Below are 22,863 nucleotides of genomic sequence, written 5' to 3'. Positions count from 1 at the left end.
CGGAGCCTCAAGGACTTTGGAGCGCCCCTCTCCCCTTTTCTAGCCACGAGTAGACCCATGCTATGATGTTGTTTAGCTGTACCTTTAGCAGTGTGTCCAGTGTTGAAGCTTTTGAGCATCGTGTCCTGCGAGCAAAGCCTGGCCACCGCCCCCCAGAGCCGCCCCTAGAAGCAGGAGGAGCCGCCAGGCCCCTTCATTGAAGCCTTGGTTGCAGCTTGCCGCGCATCTTTGCCTCGGTTCCCAACGCAGACGCAGGCTGGGACTTGCAACAGGGAAATCCAAGGGGCTGGGGCATGGCTAAGGGATGCTCCTGCTGCTCCCCGGGCTTCTCCGTGTGCCCCAACGCTGCCCACGCGGCGACGCGCGTCCATCACCCATCCCCATGCCACGGGGCAGGCGAGTCGCAAGAAGTGCTGCTTTGTCCCCACTAAGAGGGCAAGGAAGAGCGAGCTCAGAATGGAAGTCTCTGTTGTCACCCAGGGAAGCTCTGTTGTCACCCAGGGGAACCTCTTCATTCTCCTGCCCAGGACCCCAGGCTGGGCTTTCATTCTTTCCATGGGTGAAGGAGAGCTGGCATTCCTGGCAAGGCCGGGTTTTCCCAGGAGCCTAAGAGCACGCCAGCAGAAGGAATGCCCACCTGCCCTCCTCTGTGTGAGCTGACCACAGGACTCCCAAAGGGAACGGTGACTCTTTCCCAACCTGGCATCTCCAGAGCTGGAGCGCGGTGATGCAGCCCCGGAGCTGATGGCTCTCTACGTGGGGCACACCCGAGCCTCCCCACGCTGGTTTTGAAGGTGTGTAGCCTCTCCAACGCGAAAGCAATGCCCGATTCTTGCTGTCTGCAGGCGCAGAGCCCTGAGCAGCACCCCACGCTCGCTTCACCTTTAATAAAGCTGTGTGAACGTGACCCGTGCTCGTGTGCAGTCACTTCCCATTGCCCCCGCAGCGCCCCGGGCTCTGCTCTTGGTACCAGACGATGCCTCTCCCCAGAGACATCTCCTCCTGTACGTAGCCTAGGGGCACTCACCCACTGCCCCCTCACCCTCTCTTCCTTGTGACCTTGCCCATGGGCTTTCCTTTGCATGTACATTGGAAAACCATCACCATAATGCGACTAATAAAGCAAACTGGAACTGCAAACCTGAAGCTTGTCTCAGCCCAAACCCCAGCCATGAGCAGCCCGCTGCCCCCTTTGCAGTCCCACCAAGGTTGGCCTGAGCATCCATGGCCTCTCCCAGGCACCCTGGAGCAAAGGAGCAAGCGGTGTCGGTGGCTGCTCGTGCCTTAAGAGGCAGCAGACCCCGGAGCAGGAGGGAGGCAGCTGCAAGAGGAGCCAGCATCCCAACGTGAATAAATGCTTGGCTAGACCTGGAGCTCCCGAGCCTTGGGGAGGCAGCAGGAGGGCAGCGAGCATTACATGGGAAGAGGCAGAAGGAGCTTCACGTAGGTACCCGGGAGGGAGCGGAGCCTTTGGCAGCCTGGGGATAGCAACACCCATCCCTGAGCTCCCGGGGGGCATCAGGGATGCAGGGCTGCATCACCTGAGGGGGAAATGGGAGAGGAACGGAGTAAATCACACACGGGCTTTGGGGCAACAGCAGCAGCTCTGGGGCAGGGCCAAGAGGCACAAGAACCGCTCTCCTCGAGCAGGGAGAGGTGCGGGGCCTTGCTTGGGACACGCAAGGAAGGGCTGGGAATGCCCTGGGATCACAGCCACGAGAGCAAAGGCGACCGAAAGGGGACGAACGTTCCCCCCCCGCAGCCCACACCACTGCCCTCCTGCTCGCTCCAAAGCCCCTCTGGACCACGGCCAACTAAAGCAAGACGTGTGTGTGCATGGAATGTGCCTCCCTCGTCCCCGTCTCACCCCCCCCAAGCATCCTGTGCCCTCCGCAGGTGCCCGCTGCAGACCCAGGCCTGCCAGCAGCACTAAATCTCTTGAAGGCAGGCGCTGATTTATGGGCTCCTTTCAGACAGGGAAGCCGAGTGGAAAACGAGCCCGTTTTCTGGATGAAAAATGAAAGAGCTGCTCGGGCTCCGTCCCCGTTCGAGGGCTCCGGTGCAATTCCCCTGATTGGCTTTCAAGTTCCACTCGAAAGGAGAAGTGACAGCACCAGGAGCCCCCCCCAGCCCGCTTCACTTTGCATCCAGAGCGATGGAAAGCAAGGAGAAGTGGAGGTAAAGCGAGGCTGAGTAACTGAGCTGCTCATCCTAGCTCAGGGCCTCAGCGCTGCCTGCAGGCTTCCATCCCTCCTCCTTCCTTGCTCAGTGGTTGCGAGGTGAGGAAATAGAGGCATGGGCCATGGTCAAGCCCAGCTTCCAAGGCCACGCAGAGCTCAGGGGGGGTTAAAGCAGAAGGCTGCTGACACCCAGTTCGCTGCAGCAGGAGGCAAACCCCCCCATTTAACCCCAAAGCAGCATTGAGAACCATTAACAGGCATTAAAACCAGACCCGGGACCTGGAAACCAAGCAAAGCCCATGGCAAAGACAGGAACCTGGTGGCACCCCAAGAGTGGATCCTTTACAAGGCTTAACCCCCACTGATGCTGCTGCCTTAACACGTCTCAGAACTCGCTCCTTTGGGCTCTGCTCCTCAGCACTGTGGTTCTCTATCAGTTCTGAGGCTGCTTTGTGTCTGGGAGGCTGGGGCAGCCCAATCCTGCCCCAAACCTCTTGGTTTTCCACCCCAAGTCTGCCCCTTTGGGGAAAGCAGCTCATTCCCTTCTCCATTTGATTCACTGCAGCCTTTGGTGGTAAAGCTGAACCTCCCAGCCTCACGGACTGCCTGGGGACTTCTCCCCCTTGCTCGGTGAGTCCATAAGCCTGTCCTACCCAAACGAAGGGGCAGGAGGCAGTATCACAGCCCAGGAGATGAAGAAGGGGCTTCCTTCTGCTTGGCAATGCCACAAGCAGCTGTGACTGCCCCTCTGGGTTTATTCCAGCAGGAGCAGGTAGCACATAAACAGAAAGGAGAAAGAGCTGCAGATCTGCTCCACGCTTCTCCCTTCCAAGGGTCTAGTGGGTGGAAGTGGGGGTCCTTTCCAACCCCGATCGTTCCATGATATGAGGAAGATGTGTTCTTTATCCAGAAGAAAACTTCCATTTCCCCAGCACTTCTGCCCCTGCTCACACTCCAAACCAGGCCGGATCAGCACCTTCCTCTTCCCCCTTCTCCCTAGGATCCCCGTGTGGGTGGCTCGAGGCTGACAACCCCAAGTGCTCGGCAGCTCAGTGGTTAACGTGTAAGAGCAGGCAATAATGGAGTGGCTCAGGCAGAACTGGGCTTAAGAGGGGCCCCGGTGCACCTTAAACCTAATGAAAAATGGCTTTTGTGCTGCCAGCCTGACATTTCAATACAGTGTCAACACCACGCAAAGCACCCTCGCTCCCACCAACTGCATCCTTAATAAAGCTATTCACACCCCAGCCCCTCCTGACCCACGGGGTGCTGCCTCCAACCCCCGTGTCCTCCTCCTTTCCTGCTTGCCTTTGCCCACCATAAAGCAGCTCTTTAGGTCTCAAGCTCCCCCCCCAGCAGCTGCTAAAAGGCAGCCAAGAGCTTCCTGATGTTTGTGCAGATGTTTGCAGACGGGAGCCCAGCATCTTTGGATGTTCCCATGGCCACTGCGAGCCAAAGAGCTGACTTTGTGACTGGGGCTCTGCTAGAAGCTGGACCCCATCGACTTCAACCTGCTGTCCCTCTCCCCAAAGGAGTTAAAGCTGTGTGTGGAGCTGGAGAAGGCCCAGCGATGCTTGCCAGCCACCAAGAGGCTCAAAGGGAACACTTGGACGTAACGCCTGGCTGAACCACCACCGAGGATTAATGGGTATGAACTGCTGGGAAGCAGGGCAAAGCCAAGTTCCAGGCCTCACCCTCTCTTAGAGGTACAAACCCCACCTCACAAACCCAGCAAAGCTGGGCTGCTACGTCCAGAGAAGGAGGCTGCTGCTGTTTCTGGGGGTCATCTGCTCCCTGCACACCTCTTCCATGGCTCTGCTCTGGCAGACCAAGCTCCTACTCCAGAGATGTTCCTCTGGAGCTGCAGTTGTGTGACCAAGGCACAGAAACTCATTTCTCCTTCCTTGAACCTTGTTCCCAACGGTTTAAACCTTTGCTGGCAGAGATTCTCTGCCCGCTTGAAGGGACATTGGAGCTGCTCTAAGGGCTCCCCTTCAGGAGCCTTCTCTTCTCCAGGCTGACCCAGCCCAGCTCCCTCAGCCTGGCTCCAGAGCAGAGCTGCTCCACTACCCTGGGGCATCTCCATGGCCTCCTCTGGACTTCCTCCAACAGCTCCATGTCCTTCTTATACTGGTGAGCCCAAAGGTCTCCCTGCACAGAAGCACTCACCAGGTCACCCCACTCATCATGACACCATCTATCGCTCCTTGTCTCTTCTTCCCCACCAGTTACAGCCCAGAAACCAGCTCTCCTTAGAGCTGGGCTCTGCTCCCCTGCACAGGAAGCCGCGTTGTGCTGTTGCTAGGGCAGGCAGTGCTCTCCCATCAGCAGGTTTCTGCCCTCTCTGCTGCGGGAAGACTCCCTCTGCTGTTCTAAACCAGGAGGAGAGCCGGGCTCCAGCCCCTCACAGCATCCCCCCAGCCGGGGAGCTGCACAGGGTGTTTCCAAGTGGCTCAAGCCAACCTTTATAAGCCAAGCAAACAGCCCGGTATCCAGCTTCCGTCATCAGTGGGATAAAGCCAGACCTGGCTTTGGATGTCAGAAAGGAGGGTTTTGTTCTTTTATTGGGATGCAGGAAAACACTGTGCTGAATGAGCAAAGTGTTGGAGAAGACAGGCTGCAGAGAAAGAGAGAAGGGCTGATTTCTGCTTTGGGTTCCTATTCAAGGCCATCTGCAGGTCGCAGCTGATCCTTTGGTGTCGCTTCACCCCAGTTCTGTCATTCATTTACTTATCAAGCTTTTAGAGGCAACTCAGCAAGCAAACCCCATCGTTAGCAGCACCCTTGTATCGTGACAATCCCAGTCAGGGTCCAGCTGGCTGCTGGAGCCAAGCCCAGCGTGCCCCCAACTGAGAATCCCACCTTGCAGAGCTGCACCTTGCTCTTCAGAGGGGCTCAACCAACCCAACCCAGCAGCAGCACCAGAGTCCAGAGCACACAAAGACTTCTCATTCACTCCTCAAGATGAATTCTGCTTCCAGGGCTCCCCTGTGGAAAAACACAAAGAGCACAAATAAAAGCATCAGGTCGGCTCCGTGTGGATGCAGCACCGCAGCAGATCACAGCCCATGACCACGGGAGGTGATTTCTGGGTGCTCAGTAACATGTTATTTGCTTTAATGCTTTTCCATGGTAGGTTAGATGTCAAGTTCTTCCCCATAAGGGTGGTGGGACACTGGGATGGGTTGAACAGTGTGGGTTTGGATGCTTCATCCCTCGCGGCGTTCAAGGCCAGGTTGGAGCAAGCTGCTCTAATGGAAGGTGCCCCTGCCCATGGCAGGGGGTTGGAGCTGGAGTAGCTTTAAGGTCCCTTCCAACCCAACCCATTCCAGGCCTCTATGGGTTCTACTGCCCCTGTTTAACCCAGCAGCCCCCAAGCACCAAGGACTGAGCGCTCCAGACCCCTGCTCTGCAGCTCAGCACCCACCTCACGTGGAGACAGCACACAGCAGCAAGGCATTGACGTGCTCTATGGGTTCTACTGCCCCTGTTTCACCCAGCAGCCCCCAAGGACTGAGAGCCCCAGACCCTGCTCTGCAGCTCAGCACCCACCTCACATGGAGACAGCACAGAGCAGGAAGGCACTGACGTGCTCTATGGGTTCTACTGCCCCTGTTTCACCCAGCAGCCCCCAAGGACTGAGAGCCCCAGACCCTGCTCTGCAGCTCAGCACCCACCTCACATGGAGATGACACAGAGAGGAAGGCGTTGACGTGCTCTATGGGTTCTACTGCCCCTGTTTCACCCAGCAGCCCCCAAGGACTGAGAGCCCCAGACCCTGCTCTGCAGCTCAGCACCCACCTCATGTGGAGATGACACAGAGAGGAAGGCACTGACGTGCTCTATGGGTTCTACTGCCCCTGTTTCACCCAGCAGCCCCCAAGCACCAAGGACTGAGAGCTGCGGACCCCGCTCTGCAGCTCAGCACCCACCTCATGTGGAGACAGCACACAGCAGGAAGGCGTTGACGTGCTCTATGGGTTCTACTGCCCCTGTTTCACCCAGCAGCCCCCAAGGACTGAGAGCCCCAGACCCTGCTCTGCAGCTCAGCACCCACCTCACATGGAGATGACACAGAGAGGAAGGCGTTGACGTGCTCTATGGGTTCTACTGCCCCTGTTTCACCCAGCAGCCCCCAAGCACCAAGGACTGAGAGCTGCGGACCCCGCTCTGCAGCTCAGCACCCACCTCACGTGGAGATGACACAGAGAGGAAGGCACTGACATGCTCTATGGGTTCTGCTCCCCCTGTTTCACCCAGCAGCCCCCAAGCACCAAGGACTGAGAGCTGCGGACCCCGCTCTGCAGCCCAGCACCCACCTCACGTGGAGACCTTCACCTTGTCTGCACACAGCAGGAAGGCGTTGACGTGCTCGCTGCACTTCACCACTGCCGCCTGGTTCTCCCGCAGGCACTGCTCGAAGGCAGCGAAGGGCTCGGCGCAGTCCTGCCGGATGCGCTGCACGATGGGGCTGCGGGCGGCAGGGGGGGGTCCTGAGCTCCGCGGAGCCCGGAGCAAGCGGGGCTCCCCCCCGGCCCAAACCCGGCCCCGTGCCCGCACTCACTGCCCGGCGGCGCAGCGGGACATGCTCAGGCGCAGCCGGTGACAGTCGCGCTGCCAGGAGGCCGGGCTGGCGGCCACGCACCGCCCGTACTGCTCCAGCTCCGAGCGGCAGTAGCGAGCCGTGATCTCCAGGGCCGCCTCCCTGCGGGGACGCGGAGCCGTGACGGCGGGGACAGCGGGACAGGCCCCGCTCCGGACCCGCCTCCAGGCTCCAGGCCCCAGGCCAGGCCCAAACAGGGCCCCGAGCACAGCCCGAGCCCCTGCTCCAGGCCCAGACCCGGCCCAAAGAAGGCCCCGGTCCCGGCCCCAGACCCGGCCCAAACAGAGCCTCGGCCCCGGTCCCGCACCCAGACCCAGACCCAGACCCAGACCCGATCCCGGCCCCGGCCCAAACAGAGCCTCGGCCCCGGTCCCGCACCCAGACCCGATCCTGGCCCCGGCCCCGGTCCCGGACCCAGCCCCGGACTAGATTCCGACTCTAGTTCCGGTTCTAGATCCGATCCCGATCCCGGTCCCTATCGCGATCCCGATCCCTATCCCTGTCCCTGTCCCGGTCCCGATCCCGATCCCGGTCCCTATCCCAATCCCTATTCCGATCCCAATCTCTATCCCGGTCCCTATCCCAATTCCTATCCCGGTCCCAATCCCTATCCCGATCCCTGTCCCAATCCCTATCCCGATCCCTGTCCCAATCCAGATCCCCGCCCCGATCCCCATCCCAATCCCTGTCCCGATCCCCATCCCAATCCCTATCCCGATCCCTATCCCCATCCCCATTCCGGTCCCTATCCCCATCCCCATCCCGATCCCCATCCCCATCCCAATCCCCATCCCGGTCCCCATCCCCATCCCTATCCCTGTCCCCATCCCTATCCCTGTCCCCATCCCTATCCCGATCCCCATCCCTATCCCCATCCCCGTCCCGATCCCAATCCCCATCCCGGTCCCTATCCCGGTCCCCATCCCCATCCCAATCCCCATCCCCATCCCAATCCCAATCCCGATCCCGGTCCCCATCCCGATCCCGGTCCCCATCCCGATCCCCATCCCAATCCCTATCCCCATCCCCATCCCGATCCCCATCCCACCCCACACCTCCCCACCACTCACATCCCTCCGCCGCTCCAGCCGGCCGTGCCGCAGCGCGCATGCGCGGCGGAAGCGGAAGCGGAAGTACAAGTACAAGCACAAGCACCGGGTCGCTCTCTCCGTGTCGGTCGGAAGATGGCGGCGGCCGGCCCCGGGGACGAGCTGGTCTCGTCGGTAACGTTGTACCGGCGGCGGCCGCGGCTGCTGCACGGCACCGTGCTGCCCTTCGTGGCCGGCCTCTACCCGGCCTGGCTCTGGCTGTGGGGGCCGCGCGTGTGGGCCGCGTGGGGCGGCGAGGCGGCGGCGGCGGCGGAGGAGGATGAGGGAGGCCCGAGGCCCGGAGGCCCCGGCCCCGCTGCCCCGGAGGCCGCGTTGCTGGCGCTCGCCGCCATCGGCGTGCTCCATCTGCTGACGGCGCTGTCGGGGCTGTGGTCGGTGCACGCTCACTGCGCCCTCACCTGCGTCCGGGTGAGGCCCCCTGCGCGCTCCTGCTCCCCGTGGGGAGGCTCTGCAGGGGAGCGGGGAAGCGTTCCTGCCGTTAACGGGGCTCGGGCCGGGGGGAAGGAGATGTGCGGGTGAGCAGCGGTGCCCCAGCGCCGTGCGGGGAGCTCAGGGCACGGCCCGGTGCCTCTGCTGCGCCCTTGGAGCAGGGCTGGGTGCTGTTTGCAGGCGCTGTTGGGGCTGGGTCCTGCTGGCAGGTGCCCCGAGTGAAGCGTGTTGGGTTTATCCAGGGCTGGGAGCGTTGGGATGTCGTTGATTCCAGCAGCAGGGCGATGGTGCCAGAGGGATGTGGAGCTGTTGGAGTGAGGCCGTGGAGGTGCTGGGAGGGATGGAGCATCCCTGCTCTGGAGCCAGGCTGAGAGAGCTGGGCTGGGGCAGCCTGGAGAAGAGAAGGGTCCTGAAGGGGAGACCTGAGAGCAGCTCCAGTGCCTGAAGGGGCTGCAGGAAACCTGGAGAGGGGCTTGGGATGAGGGATGGAGGGGCAGGATAAGGGGAATGGCTTTAACTTGCCAGAGGGGAGGTGGAGATGGGATCTTAGGCACAAGCTCTTCCCTGTGGGGTGGTGGGACACTGGGATGGGTTGAATGGAGAGGGTTTGGATGAACCATCCCTGTTCAAGGCCAGGTTGGAGCCAGCTGCTCCAGTGGAAGGTGTCCCTGCCCATGGCAGGGGGCTGGAACCAGATGAGCTTTAAGGTCCCTTCCCACCCAAACCATTCTGGGATGCCCCTGGCGTCTCGAAGGGAGGATTCCTCCCAGCCCATTGAATTCCGGGCTCTGGGATGTGCTTTCTGAAGCGTCTCTTGCTTGTGTTGCAGGAACCTTGCCCGAAGAAAGCCACGCTGGCCAAAGTTGTGCCAACCCCAAACAACGGCTCGGTGGAACTGGTGCCACTGCACAGAGACCAGGTGAGGACGTGCTGAGCGCAGGAGCTGCTGCGTGGTGCTGTCAGCTGCAGCTTTAGGGGCTTCTAACTGAAGCTCTTGGTCAGAAATCACCTGGGGGGGGGATGAAGGGATCCACAGTGTTCCCTGGCCATACAGCAGAGTCATACAATCGGGAGATGCTTCAGGGATTGGGATGCCTTTCCTTCATCAGGTTCTGTGTGGAGCGAAGCCTTTGGTGTTCACTTTGGGTTTTCTCCCCCATCTCTGCAGGGGGAGGATGGGCAGGAGGCTCTTTCCTTTGAATTCCAAAAAATCAAATACTCCTATGAGCTGGATGGCAAGAAGCAGTTCCTCCCTGTCGCTTTCCCTGTGGAACATCCCCTTTGTTACTACCAGAATGCCCGAGGCTATCAGGAAGACAAAGATATCCGAGCAGCTGAGAAGAAATATGGGACAAACAAGTAAGTTTTCCAAGCACAGAGCTCTCCTTGTCAGGGTATCCCAGTCAGGACCAACAGCCTTGAACCACGGTGCTGTTCCTGGGGCTTTAAGTTTCACTTCCTCCCAGCACTCCCAGTTCCTTTAAGGACATCAGCCCAAAGGGTTTCCTCAAGGGTGGGCTTGAGATGGAGATTAACTGCATCTCCCCGCACCAACGTCATTGAAAAGAGGGAGCTGCTGACTGTGATGGAGCCTGCAGGTGGCTTCTGGGCTGGGCTTGTGCTGAGGGTGTGGAATGCTGAGGTTCAGACGGATTCCGTTCTTTCCCAGGGCTGAGATGGTGGTGCCGGAGTTCCTGGAACTCTTTAAAGAAAGGGCTACAGCTCCCTTCTTCGTTTTCCAGGTAACAAACCAGCTTGTCCCTGCTAGGAAACGGGAGAAGTCCTTTCAGTTCCTGCCTTGAGAGCCATAAATCAGCTGGCAGCTTCCTAAACCCAGGAGAAGATGCTATGCTTGCACTGTAACTTTGATTGGCCTTCAGAAAGTGCCTCCCCCTAATGACTTCCCGTGGTCCTCGGGTTTTGTGGCCCCCTGCAATGAAACGTGGTTCAAGTTAGCTCCAGAAAGAATTCCTGGAACTGGGAGGCTTTTGGTTTCGGAGTGGGATGAGACCAACTTGAGCGTTCTGTTCTTCTGCAGGTGTTCTGTGTGGGCTTGTGGTGCCTGGATGAGTACTGGTATTACAGCGTGTTCACCCTCTCCATGTTGGTTGCATTTGAAGCTTCTCTGGTCCAGCAGCAGATGAGGAACATGTCTGAGATCCGGAAGATGGGCAACAAGCCGTACATGATCCAGGTGATGGAAAGCACACAGGATGGGCACGGAATTCTTGCTGTCTTTTAGCTTATTTGTTGTTCCTTTACCCCCCTCCCCACCTTTTTTCCTCTCATCCCTTTCTGAAGGGTGCAGAGCTCCTCAAGGTGCTTTCTTGTCCCTGCAGGTTTACAGGAACCGTAAGTGGCGCCCCATTTGCAGTGACGAGATCATCCCAGGGGATATTGTCTCCATTGGTAAGGATGTGCATGATGGTTGCAACCAAAAGCTGCTCTCAGATCGGGTTCCTTCCAGCGGGATGCAGTGTGCAGCCTCAGATTCCCAGAATTCCAGACTGGTCCAGGTCGGAAAGGACCTTAAAGCTCCTCCACGTCCAACCCCCTGCCATGGGCAGGGACACTTTCCACTAGAGCAGGTTGCTCCAAGCCCTTTAGGCACTGGAATCTGCTCTAAGGTCTCCTGGAGCCTTCTCTTCTCCAGGCTGAACCCAGCCTGTGTCCAGAGCAGAGCTGCTCCAGCCCTCAGAGCATCTTCATGGCCCTTGTCCTCCTGGGACACAAGCTCTTCCTAGAGTGGGAAGAGGAATGGGAAGCTCTCTCTTAACCTGCTCTCCCTTTGAAGGCTGCATTACCCTGGGATGTAATCCCAGGCTTTGAAGCCTGGATGACAGGGAGAAGTGGGTGATGTACTTCCAACTTCCGTGGTCTTGCTAGAGGCCTCATCCTGTTCCAACCCTTTTGGCTGCCAGCACTGCGGCGTGGGTGCATGATGTGGGAGGTTGGGAGCTAAACTGAAGCAGAGCCAGACAGCCCAAGGCACATCTTGTGCCTTGGAGCTTCTTCTCACTTCTGATGTGTTCATTCCAGGGCGATCTCCTCACGAGAACCTGGTGCCCTGTGATGTGCTGCTGCTGCGGGGAAGGTGCATTGTAGATGAAGCTATGCTGACAGGAGAATCCGTGCCACAGATGAAGGTCTGTGAGATGTCCCCCCCCATGCTCCTCGCTTGGGAAAGGGGAAAACATTCCAGCCACTGCAAAGCTTGGCTGTGCCCTGAGCAACCTGCTGTGGTTGGTATCTGCTCCCCGGCAGTGATGGATGGTGTCTGGTAAATGAGAAACAGAAGTGTCTGTTTTGTCTGGCACTGACTCCAGCCTTTGGGGCTGAACTCCTGGAGCATGGCATCACCTTCCCACACATTCCCTAGTCTGGATTCCTTGGGCTGGGTAGAGGTGGGAGGAGGAACAAGCGTGAAGCACTGCAAACCCCTACCTCTTCCTTCTTCCTGTGCCAGTGGGTGACTTCAAGATGAAGTCATGCTTGCAGAGCCTTCCTTGCTGAATTCAGGGCACCAGGGGGCAAGTAGTCCCCCAAAACCCGCGTTTCCACAGATGCCAGGCTCTAAACCCAGCATCAGGAGCAGAATGGTTGAGGTCTAGATTCACTTCAGGCCACCTTTGGTTGAAGCAAAGCTTACCTTACATGGGATAAGAACAGAAAGAGTATCTGTAAGTGTAATGCAGTGGTTCTGAGCCTGAACTTTGTCCTGCAGGAGCCCGTGGAGGATCTCAGCCCCGAGCACATCTTGGACATGCAGACAGATGCTCGATTGCACATCATATTTGGGGGAACCAAAGTGGTGCAGCACATCCCACCCCAGAAAGCCAGCACGGGACTGAAACGTAGGTACCTGCACACATTCCTTCTGCCAGGGTCTCCCAGGTTTATGTTAAATGGCTTGATACAACTACTGGGTACAACAAGGCCAGAAACCATCGTGTCCTGGGCTGCATCCATAGGAGATGAGCAGAAGGTCTTGGAGGTGATCCTGCCCCTCTGCTCTGCTCTCTTGAGAGCCCACTTGGATGCTGCATCCAGTTCTGGTGTCCTCAGCGTAAGAAGGACATGGAGCTGTTGGAGCAAGGCCACAGGGATGAGCAGGGCCTGGAGCAGTTCCCATATGGAGCCAGGCTGAGAACGCTGGGGCTGGAGAAGAGAAGCTGCCTGAAGACCTCAGAGCAGCTTCCAGTGTCTGAAGGGGGCTACAAGGATGCTGGAGAGGGGCTCTTCATCAGGGACTGCAGTGATGGGACATGGGGGAACGGGTTCACACTGAAACAGGGCAAGTTCAGGTTGGAGATAAGGCAGAAGCTCTTCCCTGGGAGGGTGCTGAGGCGCTGGCACAGGGTGCCCAGAGAAGCTGTGGCTGCCCCATCCCCAGCAGTGCTCAAGGCCAGGTTGGACGCAGGGGCTTGGAGCAAGCTGCTCTAGTGGAAGGGGTCCCTGCCCATAGCAGGGGGTTGGAACTGGATGGTCTTAAGGTCCTTTCCAACCCAAATCATTCCACATTGGAGGGTCTCATTGAGTCGGTCGCCTCGACCTTGGCACTCAGGATTCACTTGGATTCTTAGACTGCTGTGATCTATTCAGCTGTGTCTGTTGTGAGAGGAGGGGGCAGCTTCACGTGCGTTCTGCCTGCAGTAAGCCTGTCCAAGCTTCCCTCTGAGCTGACTCTCTTCATTCCTGTTGCAGCTGTGGATAACGGGTGCGTGGCATATGCCCTGAGGACCGGCTTCAACACGTCTCAGGTAAGATGTGGACGTGCCTCCTCACCTCTGTCTTTGCCCGTGATGCTGGTGCTGTCATTCAGTGCTTCTCTGTAAGGAAGCCCTGAGGAAGTAGAGCAGTGGGGAAAACAGAACTCTGGGCATTGAAATGACTTGTTTGTGTGGAAGAGGAAGGTATAAGGCTGGTCTCTTCTCTGTGTGTTAAATAAGTAGTCTGGTGTTTGATGCAGAAGTTGGGATTCAGGGCTCCTGGTTGCACTATGTGTATGCTACAGCTCCTGTTCCTGTGAGGAGAGTGTTGGCCAAGGCCCATTTGAGTGTGTTTGTAGAGATGGGAAGCCTTTTCAATTGAAAATCAAAGGCTGCTTCAAAGAAATCAACTTAAAATGGCTTAGCAAGGAGTTTGGGGCTTTGGAACAGATTGATGAGGGGTGACCTGGCTGCTGCTTGTTGAGAGGGTCACAGGAATGGGAATCGCTTTCAGGCTCTGGCACCAAATCACCAGAGTGTGATTCCAAACTGGGGTTTCATGCATCTTTTTAACCAAGTACTGCATGCTGCAGAGGTGGCTTCTTGCACTGAAGGCTGTTCTTCTCAGGGGAAATTGCTCCGTACAATCCTCTTTGGGGTGAAGAGAGTGACAGCCAATAACTTAGAGACCTTCATTTTCATCCTGTTCCTGCTGGTCTTTGCCATTGCTGCTGCAGCATACGTCTGGATTGAAGGTGAGCTTTCTTCTTGCCTCTTCCAGGTCTCTTCCCCAGGACTTGTACCAAAGCTTGTGGGATACAATACAATAGCTGGGTTGGGCAGTGTAGGGGCCCACACTGCATTCTGGATGCTTTTCTTGCCCTCCCACAGCCCTTCCTAGGTAGGTGAGCTTCTTTGTGCTACTCACCTTAGTTCTGTGGGGCACACAGGCTGAGGAGGAGCAGGAATGCAGCTCTCCCATCTCATTCCACAGGCACCAAGGATCCCAGCAGGAACCGCTACAAGCTCTTCCTGGAGTGTACCTTAATACTGACCTCAGTGGTTCCTCCTGAGCTTCCCATTGAGCTCTCTCTGGCTGTCAACACCTCCCTCATTGCCTTGGCCAAGCTCTGTAAGTACCAAGCCGAAGCATAGGAGCAAAACTAGGGCTGTCTCGTGTCTGGAACTGGGGGAGTCTTGCTGTGAAGCTACTGGAGAGGCCTCAGTTTCCGCTCAGTGCCAGTGGGGGGGGGGTTGGAGCTGGTGGATGTGAGGAGGTTTAAACCCCTCACGTTGTGAAGTGGGGTCTAAGTCAGGTGTAGGAGAGAGCTGCTTGCTCCGTAACTGAGCTGGTTCCTCTCTATGGAATAGGGACTGGTGGAACACAGCACTGCTAGGACCTGGTGTCTGGTCTGGTTTCAAAGGCCACAGAGTGGGGAGTTTGAGGTTCATTAAGCCTGTCAGAGCACCGTGTTGATGCTCTGGCTTTGATGGCTTCATTAAAGGCACCGAGCATCCTGGCCTGGCTTCGCTGTAGCTGCTGTCTCACAGCATTCCCTCTCCTCTCTCCTAGACGTGTACTGCACGGAGCCCTTCCGCATCCCCTTCGCAGGCAAAGTCCAAGTTTGCTGCTTTGACAAGACTGGCACCCTGACCAGTGACCACCTCGTAGTGAGGGGGGTGGCTGGGCTCAGGTAGGCCCTGGGAAGGGGTTGTTGTGTGGTTTGCTGTCCTCTGGGCTTTGGGAGCTCCTCGAAGCGTAATCCCATCCCGGTGAGGAAGAGAAGATGATCAGGGATTCGGAGACGGGAGGAATTGGGTTGAACTGGCAGGAGAGGGGGTTGGTCTCTGGCAAGGGCTGTGGGCTCAGACCTTGTGTGTTTAATGGTGGGGAGGGAATTCTCTCATGGGGTTTTTAGCCCATGAGATGTTCACTGCTTCTCCTTACGGCAGCATCCTGCCTTCTCATTCCACTGCCACGATGAAGTGCTCTTGAAGGCTGGATGCTGCAGCAGTGAGGCATCCGAGTCCTTTGATTCTACAGCTACTTCAGCGTGTTAGTTTGTGCCTCTGCTTCAAGTGTTCTGCTTGAATGGAGCTGGCTTTGGAGGAGTGGCAGAAATGCTGGGCTTGGGCACTGTTGCAGTTGAGTCAGTGCCAGGTTTCCTGCGGCTTTGATGTCCCTGTGAGAAGCTCCACTCTGTTAGAGCAGGAATTTGGGGCTGGGGAAGATTCCAGGGGTTTTGAATGGCTCTGTTAACCTGATGCCTTTGTGCTGCAGGGATGGGAAAGAAGTGACCCCCGTATCTGACATCCCTGTAGAAACCCACCGAGCCATCGCCACGTGTCACTCGCTGGTGCAGCTGGATGATGGGACACTGGTGGGTGATCCATTGGAGAAGGCCATGCTGATGGCTGTGGACTGGACCCTGACCAAAGGTAAAACCTGCTTCCAGCTCCTTGCACACCTGCCTGAGCCCTGGTTTTCCACAGGCTCTGGGTTGTGGGAGGGAGATGTTGATGGTAACGCTGGTTTTGTCAGTTCTGAGCATGACATTAGCTAGTCTGGAGGTTTCCAATGTCTCATGCCAGCTTTCTGCAAGGAGTGAATTCCATCTGCTGTGATCCCAGGAAGTGTGGCTTAGGGAGGTGGAAATCCTTGTGCTGCACATCTGAGGGACACTGAATGGCAGAAGCCTGCTTTCAGGCCTGCAGAGAATGCAGGATGAGGATGCCATCAAATCGGGGCACGAGTAGCGGGGCTTGCAGGAGTGAGAACACAACAGTGTGGGCTCCAGCATGGCCTGGGGCTTTCTCCAGAGGCTTTGTGCTCTGCTTTCATGTCTGTCCCACACAGAGGTAGAAACCTTCCAGCAGCGTTGTGCACACTTCCAACTGCAACCCGTGCCGTTGGGGGTTTTGCTTCTGGATGTTGACCTGTGATGATGGTAACAGGGACTGCAGGGATAGGACAAGAGGTTTAAAGTGATGGGTGTTAGAAATGGCACCTCCAGCCCGCTCTGTTCATAGCTATGCACACAGGTCTTCTGAGCCTGTATGTCCCTTCCTTGTCAGCACAAGCATTTCCAGCTCGGGGGGGGCTTGTAGCTAAAGAGAGGGCGTTTGTATGATGGGGGTGAGTGAAGGGAGAGCCAAAGGGAGGGACGTTGCTTTCCATAGCGAGAAACCTTTCAGGATTTCCTGATCTCTTTGTTTCCAGATGAGAAAGTTTTCTCCAGGAGTATTAAAACTCAGGGACTGAAAATTCACCAGCGCTTTCATTTTGCCAGTGCCCTGAAGAGAATGTCTGTGCTGGCGTCCTACGAGAAGATCGGCTCCACTGAGCTCTGTTACATTGCAGCTGTGAAAGGGGCCCCTGAGACGCTGCACACAATGGTGAGAGCAAGGAGCTGCTCTAGCAGCTTCCAGTACCTGAGGATGCCAGAGAGGGACCTTCATCAGGGACTGCAGCCATAGGACAAGGGGTGATGGGTTCAGACTGAAACAGGGAAGTTCAGCTTGGAGATAAGGAAGTTCTGCCCTGGGAGGGTGCTGGGACACTGGCACAGGGTGCCCAGAGAAGTGGTGGATGCTCCATCCCTGGCAGTGTTCAAGACAGAGCCTTGGGTCCTGTGGTCTAGTGTGAGGTGTCCCTGCCCATGGCAGGGGGTTGGAACTGGATGATCTTCAGCTCCTTTCCAACCCAACCCATTCCATGGTTCTATGTGCTTGTCCCTTTAGTCTGGAACGTGAATGCCAGGGATTTCATGCTCAGTGCCTGGAAACAGCCTCCACTGGGGAGTTTCAGCCTAATCCCAGTGAGATCTAATAGCTCACTTCATGCATTCCTGGCCCTGAGAACAGATCAGGGGGGTCTCCTTTTCTGCCCTTGCTGGGGGAGGACCCTCCTGAAGGTGCCTCTTTGCCCCTGGCTGCAGACTGAATGTGAAATGCTGAAACATGCTGCTGAATTGTGTTTGCAACTGCATTAATGTGATGGTTCCTCCCCCTCAAGCTGTCTCAGTGCCCAAGCAACTACCATGCTGTCCACACGGAAATCTCACATGAGGGGGCAAGAGTGCTGGCCCTTGGCTACAAGGAACTGGGGCACCTCACTCACCAGCAGGTATTTTGGCCTTGAAGTGGAGCTCTTGCTAAAGGGAACAGAGTTGGTGTGAGCAGGGATGGGGAAGGGGGTCTCTTTTGAGATGTGCTTGCCCACGGCTGCAGCGTTGGGTTTACAGTGTGGGCCCTTCTGGGAAGGTCGTGCTCCCAGCTTGGAATTCCTTTGTGTTATTGAGGGAGGGAGGGATTCTCCCTCTCTGCTGGGCTTTGGTGAGACAAAGCAGTGCAGTCGCAACAGCACAAGAGGGATGTGGAGCTGTTGGAGCAAATCCAGAGGGGTCCATGAAGATGCTCAGAGGTCCCTTCCAACCCAAACCATGCTGTGATTCCATGATCCCAGAGCACTCGTGTTTCTAGCGCTGCTTTGATTGCAGGGAAGCACGCACTGGAAAGCAGGAACGCAGCAGGAAACGCTCAGCTCCCTGCTTTGCTTTGGCAGGTACGAGAGATGAAGCGTGAAGCTCTGGAATGTGATCTGAGGTTTGTGGGATTCATCGTGGTTTCCTGTCCTCTCAAAGCTGACTCCAAGTCTGTCATCAGGGAGATCCAGAATGCATCCCACCACGTAAGTGTCGGCAGCATTCCAGCCTTACCCATAGCCACGGGGATGGGGGAATTTCACCATGGAAGCCTTGTTCCTGGCCTTTCTGCAGGCTGCTGCCCAGGGCTGCCTCTCATAGGGAATGTCACTGGTATCCAGAAGCATTTCCAATGGAAGGGAGATGTGTCTTGAAGTGCCCTTTGCCTGCCCAGAGCTGACTGGTGTCTCTCATGCTTTCCCCTCAGGTAGTGATGATAACAGGAGACAACCCCCTGACTGCCTGCCACGTGGCCCGGGAGCTGCACTTCCTGCAGAAGGAGCACACCCTCATCCTGCAGCCTCCTGGGAGCAAAGGTAACAGAGCCCATGCAGCAAACTCTGCTTTCGTGGGGAGGACGAGAGGCAAAGCAGTGCCCAGGGCACTGGAGCTGTTAGCACGGCTGCTTGATGCTGCAGTGGGAGTCCCTCACTTTCCAGAAGCCTAAATAACCCTCTGTCCTTCGCCCTGCTCTTCTCTGGCTTGGAGTGCTGAGCAGGCTGCATACATCCCTCTGCCAGCTCCCAAACCAAGCCACTGGAGCACAAAATAACCAAAGGAAGAGCAGCTTAAAGCCCTCCTTGCTCTGCAGGCTCAGAGGCCGCCCAGGGAAGCTGGAAGGGAAAGGGAAGCCCATGTCCCTTGATGGGGCTGCACACACCAGGGGCAGTGTCGGGAGCATTTCTCCCAGCTGGGTACCTCAAGCATGCTCATGCCAAGCTTGCCCTTCTCTTTCCAGGCTCCAGCTGGCAGTGGCAATCCATCGATGGGGCTGTCTTGCTCCCCATCTTCCCAATGTCTTTGCAAGAGCTGACCCAGCGGTACGACCTGTGTGTGACTGGGGAAGGTCTCTCTCATCTGCAGTCTGTGAACAGGCAGCAGCTGCTCAAGCTCATCCCTCACATCCAGGTGTTTGCCAGAGTGGTGCCAAAGCAGAAGGTGAGAGGTTTAGGAGGGTTCTTAGCAGAGAGCCATGTAGATCATAGCAGCATGGAATGGGTTGGGTTGGAGGGACCTTAAAGCTCCTCCAGCTCCAGCCCCTTGCCATGGGCAGGGACACCTTCCACTGGAGCAGCTGTCTCCAAGCTCCATCACCTCTGCTGATGCTCAAGCCAGCAAGAGCCAGAGCTCAGCTGTTGTTATCCTAAAGAGCTCTGAACCCATTGGCCAGCTGTAGCTCTGCATTCCTGAATCACAACCTGCACAGGAAGCCTTTAGAGCCCGGCTGAGGGTATCCCATTGCTGCAGAACACAAGCACTTGGCCAAGACTCATAGGCCAGAGAGCAGCACAGGAGCACGTGCAGGTGCCAGCCCTCACTGTGCCTTCCTGTGTGCAGGAGTTTGTGATCACTGCTCTGAAGAGCCTGGGCTATGTCACTCTGATGTGTGGGGATGGCACCAACGACGTGGGAGCTCTGAAGCATGCGGATGTGGGTGAGTGTGAGAGCAGGATTCGTGTGCGCCCCTTGGCAAGCAACACAACCCGTCTCTGCTTCCTTTCCTTGGTGTTCTGAGGGCTGGAATCAGCCTGACCCACAACAGAAATGGGTGTCAGGCAGGATGTGTGTGCTAGTGGGGTACCCACCGTGTGCACCAGCAGGAATTCACACACCTTGCCCTGGAAGATTCTTCCCCCACCCCTAAGCTTCCCTTCAAGTGTAACCTCTGGTGTCCCTGGAGCCTGCCCACCTAAAGCCAGCTGGGATTCCTGCTGTGTGCAAATGCTTTCCTGGCACAGGGATTGCAGAGCTCTTCCCCTGCAGCTCCTGTCTTTGTGCTCCTACAGGAGTGGCCCTGCTGGGAAACGCTCCCGAGAAGCTGCCCGAGCGGAGGAAGAGAGCTCGGGATGGAGCCTGTGATGGGAAGGCTGCTCTGCCGTCCGTGGGCAGTGGGGTGGTGAAACCCACCTCCCGTGGGGCCAAGCACAGAGTCATGTCCCAAAGAGAGGAGCAGCTGGCCATGCAGAGGGTTGGTAACGACAATGATGAAGGGATCCGTGCTCTTTGTTCCTGCTCTGATTTAGTGCTAATCGTGGAAGTGGGAGGATGTACCGGGAAAAGAGCAGCTTTCCTGTGCTTGCACCCAGAATCCCCGTTGCTCTTTGGTCAATGCCACAAGCAGGAAGGCTTCAAGGCCTCCCCTTAGAGCAGGGCTGTGGGAGAGGGCCAGCGCAGGATCACCCTGGAGCCAGGTTGTGGGAATGAGCCATGTGCCTTTATCCCTTTCTCTTCCCGGGCTGCAGGAGCGGATCAGTCAGGTCCTGAAGGATCTGGAAGAGGAACGTGTGCCCGTCGTGAAGCTGGGCGACGCCAGCATCGCAGCCCCCTTCACCTCCAAGCTCTCTTCCATTCAATGCAGTAAGTGCCCGGTGGGACCTGAGCCTTTGGGTCTCCAATGTAAGAAGCAAAAGCCAGGAGGCGGTGGGGTGGGGAGAAACCCCCCTGGTCCCATGGCACCTGCAGGGGTTCCTCACACAGCGAGGGCTTCAGAAAGGGAGAGGACTGAGGGCAAGAGCCCCAGGCCCTGCTGTGTTTGCAAACACTGCTTCTTCCTCTTGCTCCTCAGTCTGCCACGTGATCAAGCAAGGTCGTTGCACGCTCGTGACAACGCTCCAAATGTTCAAGATCCTTGCCCTGAACGCCCTGATCCTTGCTTACAGCCAGAGCGTCCTCTACTTGGAAGGGGTGAAGTTCAGTGACTTCCAGGCCACTCTGCAGGGTCTGCTGCTGGCCGGCTGCTTCCTCTTCATCTCCAGGTCGAAGGTAAGGGCAGGGTGGTGGGGCAGTGGCTGGTTGGTGTCAGTCCCATCAAGGACGAGGGGAAGGTCTTGTACCCACGTAGGCACAGCGCAGGGGTGCAGCACAGGCTGGGGTCTGCCTGGTCTGGGAGCAGATTCTATGGGGCTATAGAATCCCAGCTTGAAGGGACCTGAAAGCTCATCCAGTTCCAACCCCCTGCCGTGGGCAGGGACTCTTTCCACTAGAGCAGCCCCTGTGTCCAACCTGGCCTTGAACACTGCCAAGGATGGGGCAGGCACAGCTTCGCCTCTCATAGGGATCACCCCAGCCCAAGGGCAGGACCTTGCCTTTGGCCTTGCTGAACTCCATGAGGTTTGCATGGGCCCAGCTCTCCAGCCTGTCCAGGTGCCTCTGGAGGGATCCTGTGCTCTCAGCGTTACCCAAAGCTGTTTAAAGGGTTTTGTCCCCCTGGATTCCAGAGGCCAGTGCTTGATGGAGGGATCAGGCTTTGCTCAGGAGGAAGAGGGCGATGAGTAACATGGTTCAGTGGCCCAGATGAGCTTGTTCCTTGCACCAGCTGAGCCCTGGGGGTGCCTCTTGCTGGTGTTTGCTGAGGAAGGCAAACGTGGGTTGGATTCTGCTGGAAAACCACCTGGGAACGGTGGAAACCACCCAGCCCCTTTTGCTTTCCTCTCCCAGCCCTTGAAGACCCTGTCCAAGGAGCGCCCATTGCCAAACATCTTCAACCTCTACACGGTTCTGACAGTGCTGCTGCAGTTCCTGGTGCACTTCCTCAGCCTCGTGTACCTGTACCGCGGCGCCCAGGCCCGCAGCGACGCCAGGTGCGTGCCTTGAGGGATGTTCCCTCTGCTTCCTGCCAGGCAGGAAGGTGGGGAGAGGCCTTTGGCAGGGCAAGGATGTGCTGGAGCAAGTGGGAATCTGGTCCATGCTACGTGGCAATTCCAGTGTCTGCTACATGTGGAGAGGGGAATCACACCGATGAGGTGGGATACTGGGAAGCTTCTTCCGAAACCCACACGAAACTGGGATTTTTTTTCCCACTTTTTGTGATAAGGAATGGTGGGATTCTTGAGAGCAGCCCTGAGGAGAAGGACTTGGGGGTGTTGGTTGGTCAAGGAGACCCCCTCATACACTGGGCTGCACACACAGCGTGAGCAGCAGGTCCAAGGTGGGGATTCCTCCCCTGTGGCCTGGTCCCTGACCCCCAGCTTCCTTCTCTTTCAGACAGGAGGAGTTTGTGGATCTCTACAAGGAGTTTGAGCCCAGCCTGGTGAACAGCACTGTCTACATCATGTCCATGGCGATGCAGATGGCCACCTTTGCTATCAACTACAAGGCAAGCCATGTTTAAGTTGTGTCTTGGCAGCACCAGAGAAGTGACCTTGGCATGAAGGTGCAATAATCCAACCCAGATGTCCTCGAATGGCAAACTCCCTTCTGTCAGTGCACTGCAGGGGGAAAAACTCTCTTTTTGCCCCTGTCCAGCATCGCCTCTGCTCACAGGTTCTCCTTGCTGTGTTCCAGGGCCATCCCTTCATGGAAAGCCTCCGGGAGAACAAGCCTTTACTGTGGAGCATCCTCCTTTCTGGACTCGCCATTGTTGGTCTCCTCACGGGTTCTTCACCGGAATTCAATGAGCAGTTTGGCTTGGTCGAAATCCCCACGGAGGTGAGCAGGCAGCATTCCCTGCTGGGAATGCCGGAGGGGGTTTCATAGGAGCATGGAATGGTGTGGGTTGGAAAGGACCTTAAGATCACCCAGTTCCAACCCCTGCCATGGGCAGGGACACCTTCCACTAGAGCAGCTTGCTCCAAGCCCCATCCAACCTGGCCTTGAGCACTGCCAGGGATGGGGCAGCCCCAGCTTCTCCATTCAACCCATGAGGGAAGGAGCTCAAGCTCTAGTGCTGCCATAGCGCATCGGGAGCAGAGGGGAAGGAAGGGAGCAGGACTGACAGGTTGTGTCTGCTCTCCCAGTTCAAGGTGGTGATCACGGAGGTGCTGCTGGCAGACTTCTTCCTTGCTTTGGTAGTGGACCGAATCCTTCAGTTTCTGCTGGGGAGTGCAAAGCTCAAAGTGCCTTCCTGAGCTGGACACCCAGGGCCTCGTGCCCAGCAAGGGCAGCACCCAGGGGCCGTCTTCCATCACCCCGCATCCTTTTGGACCGTAACTCTGAGCCCGGTCAGAGACTGGCGTGGGGGAAACTTCCTGCCAAAGGCTGTGGAAAGCACCTCTGTGCCCCAGGAGGTGGCTTCTTCCCTGGTTCCAGGCCCTCTCGGGAGGTTTTTACTGCCCTGACGTTTGAGGAGCCGTTTACAGCGTTTGGTAACTAAAATGAGAATTGATGTATTTTGAAGGGCGTTTGGGACTT

General features: G+C 57.1%; 2 protein-coding genes across 2 annotated transcripts; one reads left to right on the top strand and one right to left on the bottom strand.

The window, feature by feature from the left end:
• Positions 1–5,131: 5,131 nt before the first annotated feature.
• On the bottom strand, positions 5,132–7,911 carry CHCHD5 (coiled-coil-helix-coiled-coil-helix domain containing 5). Its single transcript, XM_061480036.1, has 4 exons — positions 7,854–7,911; positions 6,745–6,885; positions 6,500–6,651; positions 5,132–5,168 (listed from the first exon to the last, which is right to left on the bottom strand). Coding segments are annotated over exons 1-3 (294 nt in total). The 5' UTR covers positions 7,856–7,911; the 3' UTR covers positions 5,132–5,168; position 6,500.
• A 56-nt stretch (positions 7,912–7,967) lies between these two features.
• ATP13A1 (ATPase 13A1) lies at positions 7,968–22,848 on the top strand. Its single transcript, XM_061480032.1, has 26 exons — positions 7,968–8,300; positions 9,151–9,240; positions 9,490–9,680; positions 9,991–10,063; positions 10,360–10,515; positions 10,661–10,730; positions 11,361–11,467; positions 12,046–12,175; positions 13,026–13,081; positions 13,659–13,785; positions 14,025–14,162; positions 14,604–14,724; positions 15,312–15,469; positions 16,251–16,426; positions 17,046–17,156; positions 17,595–17,720; positions 17,942–18,050; positions 18,473–18,672; positions 19,072–19,168; positions 19,521–19,702; positions 19,977–20,091; positions 20,300–20,496; positions 21,172–21,314; positions 21,718–21,829; positions 22,018–22,161; positions 22,470–22,848. The coding sequence occupies exons 1-26, from the start codon at positions 7,968–7,970 to the stop codon at positions 22,578–22,580; spliced, it is 3,573 nt and encodes a 1,190-aa protein (XP_061336016.1). The 3' UTR covers positions 22,581–22,848.
• Positions 22,849–22,863: the final 15 nt, after the last annotated feature.

Source organism: Pezoporus flaviventris, unplaced genomic scaffold, assembly GCF_033815535.1.
Source record: "Pezoporus flaviventris isolate CSIRO_AGI_PZ_B2104156 unplaced genomic scaffold, CSIRO_AGI_Pfla_v1 ptg000165l, whole genome shotgun sequence".
NCBI classification, from domain to species: Eukaryota; Metazoa; Chordata; class Aves; order Psittaciformes; family Psittacidae; genus Pezoporus; species Pezoporus flaviventris.
This window is presented reverse-complemented; position numbering and strand designations above follow the sequence as displayed.

Excerpts from the sequence above, each read along its gene's own strand:
- CHCHD5 (XM_061480036.1), bottom strand. Across the intron at positions 6,652-6,744 it reads TCCCGCTGCGCCGCCGGGCA|CCCCATCGTGCAGCGCATCC; the intron begins GTGAGTGCGGGC and ends TGCCGCCCGCAG.
- ATP13A1 (XM_061480032.1), top strand. The coding sequence starts at position 7,968 with ATGGCGGCGGCCGGCCCCGGGGACGAGCTGGTCTCGTCGGTAACGTTG. Across the intron at positions 15,470-16,250 it reads GGACTGGACCCTGACCAAAG|ATGAGAAAGTTTTCTCCAGG; the intron begins GTAAAACCTGCT and ends CTTTGTTTCCAG. Across the intron at positions 19,703-19,976 it reads AGCAGCTGGCCATGCAGAGG|GAGCGGATCAGTCAGGTCCT; the intron begins GTTGGTAACGAC and ends CCCGGGCTGCAG.